Source organism: Muntiacus reevesi, chromosome 12, assembly GCF_963930625.1.
Source record: "Muntiacus reevesi chromosome 12, mMunRee1.1, whole genome shotgun sequence".
NCBI lineage: Eukaryota > Metazoa > Chordata > Mammalia > Artiodactyla > Cervidae > Muntiacus > Muntiacus reevesi.
In genome coordinates this window covers 1305611-1313327 of record NC_089260.1, presented here as the reverse complement: position 1 = coordinate 1313327, position 7717 = coordinate 1305611, and the positions used below count along the sequence as shown (strand labels likewise).

The 7717-nt window shown below is 40.8% G+C and overlaps 1 protein-coding gene across 1 annotated transcript; it reads left to right on the top strand.

Moving 5' to 3' along the window:
* The first annotated feature begins 341 nt into the window (after positions 1–341).
* On the top strand, positions 342–7556 carry SLC10A5 (solute carrier family 10 member 5). The gene has a single exon (XM_065903165.1). It carries the CDS (start codon positions 1421–1423, stop codon positions 2735–2737), a length of 1317 nt encoding a protein of 438 aa, XP_065759237.1. The 5' UTR covers positions 342–1420; the 3' UTR covers positions 2738–7556.
* The last annotated feature ends 161 nt before the right edge of the window (positions 7557–7717 follow it).

Here is a 7717-nt window from a genome sequence, read left to right as displayed (position 1 = left end):
TGAGAATTTAACTGAGATATCACAGAAACAGTTCCAGTTGCTATTGTCAGTATTAGTACACTGTATCTTGTTTTTCTTAATGTGATACAGGGAAATAAAATTTATGAACTATAATGTATTGCGTTTGAAATATTAACCTACATAAATCAAATTTTCAAAAACTTGTAAAAATGTCCAATAAAAATTGCTTGGACAGCTTTTGAAGAGCAAACATTTTATGATCTGAAATAGTCAATACTTAACTGTCATTGTTGGATGAGACACAGTATCGTGAAGGGTCTGCTGAAATGGTTGTATCATCAGAGACTACTAGACCTGTAGGCTCGGCAGTAGATAACTATAATGGGTTTTTTGTTGTTTTGTCTTTTTTTTTTTCCTGCTTAGTATCACAAGCCCTTCCTCTTCTCTGGGATATGGAAAGCATTTGTGAGTCTATGGATTGAAGTCCAAAAAGCCTGATACTTCTTATTTCTTGCCGCCCTCAAGCATATGACCTAAGTTGGGTCAATTGAATATCTTTGCCCCTAGCTGTGAATAAGGAATAGTGTTACAAGGAAGGAAGAAGAGTTCAGAATTAGTCCCAGTGGCCTCCATTGCCCCATTGGGTCAGAGTCCGAGTGTCCAGAAGCAGCGGCCACTAACCGCACTGTTTCTTTGGCCGTGGATACGGCTGTGTGCTTTCTCTAGGTTGCCAAGCTGTCTGGTCACCACCCAGGAAGTTGTTTTTCTACCTAAGGACACCACAGACACTTTCAGTTTTTGCCTAACTGATTTGATCACTATTTAGAGTTGTGGGAAAACTTATTAGCCTAAGGTTGCTGCAAGGCCAGTTTATGGGCTCCGCAGTTTCCTAAGTAATGATAAAGAGCCTCCAGGACTAAGCTCCAGGAGAAAAGAGTCATCTGGCTTGATTACTGTGGTGTACCCTGCCCCTAGCCCAGGCCTCCAGCACATGCGTTTAGTAAATTTTTATTTGATTTTTACCTGAATGAATAAAATAATAGTACTCAACTTCAGGCCTCCTCAACATCTATTTAAATTTTTGGATCCTGTCTGCTTTTAGCATAGAAGGGAACAGAACTCAAAGACAATGGCACTAAGGTGTTAAATTCAGGTAGGTAGGAGGCTGTTTTTCCAGTGGCAGAAATGAGGAAGTAGGGGAAAGAGCTTAGGTTTCCACGGTGATAAATTGAACCTGTTAAATGCTGTGCCTTTTACGTTTCGTAACTGGGTTAAACCGGTTGTGTCACTCCTTAGACAGCTCTGTACTTGTTTGAATAGTACAATAGTCCCTCCTACTGAACTTTGATCCAGCAGAAACAACTGTTACCTAACTTCAGACCATCAGTGGAACACCTGTACGAAGAATGTTCTTCAGTATAACTAGTTTTGTGTACGTGATTTCTTTTAAACTTTTAAAATGATTAGAAAACTTTTTATTGTCCTGCTTTTGTCATCTGTGACTCTTGGAGAAGCCAGGAAACCCTTTCTCAGTTTGCTGAACATAGAAAAGACTGAAGCACTGTTTTTCACAAAGTCGGAAGAAACCGTTGTTGTAAGGTCAAGTTACAGAGATAAACAACCAAACTCCAGCTACCTCCTCGTGCAACTGGAAGATGATAAAATGCTCCAAGTGGTGAATGTGACCAAGACCTTGTCGGACGTGACCAGCTTTACCATAAATCTGGTGACAGATGGAGACGGAGAGACAAATCTGACCGTTCAGCTGTGGGATTTGGAAGGTAGGCGCGAAAGGCTCATTGAAGAGATAAAGAATGTCCGAGTCAGAGTGCTCAAACAGAGACAAGACAGTCCTTTCCCGGCATCAAACCTCATTGACAGAAACATCCTAATGCTTTTTCTGCCAATGATCCTGCTAAATAAATGTGCGTTTGGTTGCAAGATTGAGTTCCAGGTGTTTGACACGGTGTGGAAGAGGCCTTTACCGGTAGTTATTGGGGCGGTGGTACAGTTTTTTCTTATGCCATTTTGCGGATTCCTTCTGACGCAGATTTTGGCCTTGCCTGAGGCACAGGCTTTTGGATTTATAGTCACCTGCACGTGCCCAGGTGGTGGTGGGGGCTACCTCTTTGCTCTGCTTCTAGAAGGAGATGTCACGTTGGCCATCCTCATGACTTGCACGTCAACATTTCTGGCCCTGGTAACGATGCCTACCAATTCGTACATATACAGTAGAATCTTAGGGTTATCAGGTACACTGCATATTCCTATTTCTAGAATTATGTCAACCCTCCTCTTCATCCTCGCACCAATGTCAGTGGGAATAGCCATCAAGCGTAGACTGCCTAACAAAGCAAACTTCTTGGAGAGGATCATCAGACCTCTGAGTTTTATTTTAATGTTTATAGGGATTTATTTGACTTTCAGCATGGGATTGGTGTTTCTGAAAACAGTGAACCTCGAGGTGCTTCTGTTGGGTGTCTTAGTTCCTGCTTTGGGTTTGTTGTTCGGGTACTTTTTTGCTAAAATTTCTATGCTGCCTCTTCCTGTTTGTAAAACTGTCGCTATTGAAGGTGGGGTTCTGAATAGTTTCTTAGCGCTTGCCATTATTCAGCTTTCCTTTCCCCAGTCCGATGCAGACTCGGCTTCTGTGGCCCCGTTTACTGTGGCCATGTGCTCTGGATGTGAAATGTTACTGATCCTTCTGTTCTACAAGGCTAAGAAAAGATGCATCCTTAACATCGAAGAAAAAAGAGTGAAAAATCCCCCAGTCTAATGGTTAAATCTTTCCTGAATTGTCCTACTCTGAATGAGTTACTGTGGGAGATGCAGAGACTATCTGAGATGATTCCTACTCTCAACTCACTTATGATCTGATTGATAACTTGACATTAGGGGAGAAATACAGTCATATGTGCCTAATACCCAGTGGACAGTCCAGACTGTTAAATGTGCAGGAATTCAGAAGAAGGAGACTACTATAGCATTGGATTGGAATATAATACCTTATTATGATATATCCCAACTATTTACAGGAGGGCTGCCCTTCCACTACAGGCGTTTGGTAACCGCTCACACAGTGAAGGGACATGTAAATTCCTATTTGAAACCAGTCTGTCTTAAATGCAGCATCTCTGGTCTCCTTGGTGTCCCTCCCATCATCTCCACCGGAGATGCCGCCGTTTGCCCTGGAGCACGGGGTCCTCTCTCCCACTCTTCTCCCTTCTCCCCTCCTCTTTCCTTCATTGCGGTAGAACTGTTTCCTACAGACAATCTCCTGTAATACCTCTCTATCGGTCTCCTCTCCACTCTCAGTCCTACTTTGGTTCTGCCCTAGATCGCTGCCTCCCTAAACCTTTCTTCCCCAGCTTTAGGCCTCTCTGTCTACTCTCCAGTCACTGGCAGATTAATGTTCCTAAAACTTAACTTTGATCATGTGCTTTCCCTGCTGCAAAGCCTTGTCACCTCTGGAATAAAGTCTGTATCCTAGTGAGGCATTTCCTACTCTCTGCTGACCCTAGCTTTCCGGTTTTATCTCCTCTCCCACTTGTCACGCGCAGGCTTGGTTCCAGTCAGCAGATAACTGGGTCACTCATGACTGTGCCTTTGTTCACATTGTCCCTGCAACCTGAGGGGCCCATGCCATCTCTGTCTAGATTTTGACCATTCTCACAGACCTGGCTCAAACACAAGCTGTAACTAATCCCTGTTAGCTACCAGGAATTGAAATTTCCTCTAAATTCCCATCACAGTTTTTTACATTCATAGTATTTAGCCAGTCTGGCTTGCATTACAGTTCTTTGTGTTCCTATTGTATTCTCCCTATTTTGCTATAAGTCTTTGAACATGCATTTTATAAACATATGTAAACAATACAAGTTTATATAATATAATAGCATAAACAGTATAATATAAACAGTAGAATATGATAATGCAAACAATATTTATTTTGATACATAATGTCTAGCACATTTCCTATGTGCTGATTCAGATAAAGTGTTAAAGCACAGACTAGGGCCCAAATGAACAGTATGCTTGTTTTTATACTAACATTGAGTTTTTCAAAGGCAATTTCTAGTATCTAGTTTCAGTTTTCACTTTTTTCCAAAGAGAGTGTGGGCATCAAGAAAGAGAAATACCACTCTAAATAAATCTACTTCCCACATTTCACAGGCCTGTGGTTGTAGGCAAATTACTTAATCACCCTGTAGTACCATTTCCTCATCTAAAAAATGGAGATAATAGTGTAAATGCCATCAAATTGTCATAGGAGTTAATTGAGATATTATGGACAGTGTACTTAGAACAGGGTACATGCTCCTCAAGTGTGAGCTGCTATAATTATTTTACCACACTTCAAACTTTTGTCCCTTGTGTACCTACTACTGTTTTGAAATACCAATCTGATAACTTTAGTGTGGAGGCTAAAACTTTGAACATTTTCCTATCAGTGTCATTCACCATCTTACTACAGTATTAGGGAACTTTTGTTCAGTTTGCCAACTGACAAGTCAACCATAGTTCTTTTTTTCTTATTTTACCAAATCAGTATTTGAATACCAAGATTTATCAAAGCCCTGGTTTGGCATGGTGATGGATGGTTATTATTCATTTTATAAAATGATAATTGCCTACATGAAACACTTTACTGTTGACTCTATTAAAACAGAAATCTCAACTTAGGGCATTAAATTATAATTAAGCTTGCATACATTTGACTTTTGCACATTTTCATGAACATATTTTACTGATCGGGAGATAAGAAATTGCCTTTCTAGTTGTACTTTATCCTTGTGGCTTCAAACAAGACATTTCTCTGCAGTTCAGTTTTCAGATTTGTAAAAGGAAGAGATTCAATTGAAGTTTAAGATATTGCTCAACTCCTACGCCTGTAATTCTGGCATGAAACTCTGGGTCACTGACACCACAGACGGTGATGGATTCAGGTTGACAATAATAACCACCCACAGCAGCTGCTTTCTACTGGAGGCAAAAACCAAAGTAGGAGTTTCTTGAAGGCGGAGACCACATATTATTCTTTGAATTCCTTGTAGTTTTTAACCAAAGCCTTTAATCAAGTTAGTGCTCAGAAAACATTGAGTTAATTAATCATTAATGTCTGTAAAAGTCAATATCATATACTCAGGCCAGGTTGTGCCTGGGTCTTAATTTCCAGCTCTGTCACCAGCTGGGTGACATTGGTCAAGTTCCTTAGTCTCTCTGTGCCTAAATTGATGTGGAAAGTGGGGATAATGATAATACATACCTAACGGTATTTTCGTGAGGAGTAAATGAGTTAACATTAGTAAGATCCTCAGAATAACACCTAACATACAGTAAACTCTGTAATTATTATGGCTGCTCTATGCATGTTTGATCTTGCACTTAAAAGCAGACAAATGTGTATGAATGGAACTTGGAGTGTATTTCATTCATCTTACAGATATATCATATTGAAATTTTACCTGAGAAAGTTTGTCTAATTTAGATGGGGATGAAGTTATTCAAGCTCCTTATTTGTTCTTTAAGAATGAGAGACATAAAGCAGGCTACCTAATTGCTTGAGTTCAGACCAACGACTTGTCCAGCAATAATCAATATCAAGGCTACAGAGAACAAAGAGCTTTATTTGAGGTTTTTATAACTGCAGTTCAAGAGACACAGATTCGGGTAAACCTGAAAGAGTATCACAGGGGAGAAAGAGTCAGGAGCTTGTACAGGTGACAGTTACAAGGATGCTCACGAATTTTGACTGACCTTGATTAAAGAAAGGAAATAATTGTCCTTAGGGGACAGGCTGTCGTGAGTCATTTTAGGTTAAGGGCTCGATAATATCTTGAGTTTCTGGAGCACTGGGTAGATGTTCTGGGTGCTTGTGTTAAGATATTAAGGTGTGTTTAGGCTGAGACATAAATCACACTTCCTCGATGGCATCCTGACTACCAGCTCCATCTTGATTTTCTTTTCACACATTTCACACAGCCATGATTGGTTAGACAGAAGATCCAGGGGTAAAGGGGTAAGTCGTGTTTAAAAAAAGTTTCAATCCAATCTTTAATAGAGATGATTCTATGATATATATATTTTTTTCACAACTAAAAACTCTATCAGAAATTTCAGTCTATGTTATGTCAAAACATAAAACCCTGTTAGGTATCCTGAAGATTCCACTCATGAAGACCCCCACTGTGTGTTTATAAATTCTTGTCATTTTTAATCAAAGTCCACTAAACAATTAATTATCAAGAAAATCTTGATATGTAGAATCATTGTGTGTGTGTGTGTGTGAGAGAGAGAGAGAGAGAGAGGAGATTCCATTTAAAAGAAATCCACTCCGGAGACTAAATAGAGTTAGCAAGATAGCCAGGACTGGGGAGGAATCACGATGAAGGTCACTCTTGACTACACAAATAGAGTGCAGCTGGACGCCCATCACTCAGGCAGGTGACGGCTGAGCGCTCCGCTTGACAAAGGCCGTCCTTCCCAGCACCTCTCCACCAACACTCAGGTCTCGGCAGGTGTCAGCGGCACTGGATCACACCTCTCCTCCAGGTTCTCATGGATGGAAGTCAGCTAGTAGGAAAAGGTATCAATAGCCCCTAAGAGGGCTCTCTTTATTAGGGAAACCTGGAGTGGTGAACTGGACACCATGCCAGGGAGCAGATTCTGTCCTGCGGCAGTGGAAGCTGAGCCCTCCATAACCCCCAAGCACTCTGGCACAGCAGTACACAATCGAGGGTTCGGAACAAAGCTGCAGGCATGACTGTAACTTTAAAAATTTCCCCTTTGGGAAGCCGAGAGCAATGCACCAGACACCAGTTCTCCGCAGCCATCTGAACAGCTCAGCGCTTGACAAAAGCCTTGTGGATAGCGGGGAGCCAGTGTGCAATGCCGCCAAAACCAGATCTGAGCACCAGACCTCCCTGTGCCCTAGAGGACTCTTCACTTCACTTTCGGTCAGGCATCTGAAAGCAGAACAGCTTCCTTGGACTGAGAACTTTCCAAGTTATTTGACAATTGTAAAGTAGCAGCTGAGGCCCCTAGAAAAAGGCTGTACTTTCTGCTCATTTGAGGTAGGGAGCTTGAAATAGTTTTTAATTTGAAGGAGTGAGATAGTCCATCCATCTTATTTCACTTCCAGTACTCTGATTTTAGCAGTTTTGCCAAAGCAGTGGGACCATGTTTATTTAAATGAGGTTTAAAGAGGACTCATGACATTTCTGCAAATGCCTGGAAAATTTTATTTGGTTAAAACCCAACACTTGTCATCACATAGTTGGCAAGATTATTCTTTTAAGATAACTGACAATGAAGAACCAAAAATCTAATTTCTAAAGTTATTTTTTTCATCAAGAAAACAAAAGCAACTTTTATTAGACAAATCAAGGTTGTCAAATCAGATACAGCATCATTCTTTCGAAGGAGACAAAGTTCTGGCTCTTTGTGAGGTTTAAGGATTGGTCCCACGCTTCATGTCATTCACCTTTGAGAATTCTCATTTGCAATACATTGGTCACAGTATCCCATCTTCTGCTCAAGCTAAGAGAAGAAATCACTGCAAATACAGAAAGCCAAATAACCTGCTTCCTTGATCCTGCTGTGACATCTTGTATCTGTGCACTGCCATTTGCATTATAATGGTAAGACTGTATCATGCCAGATGTGTTATTTCAAGAAGAGGAAACATTTTAAGGACCTTAGACTAGTCCTTGCACCTCATGTGATGCAACCTCATCATGCCAACACTCCACATTCC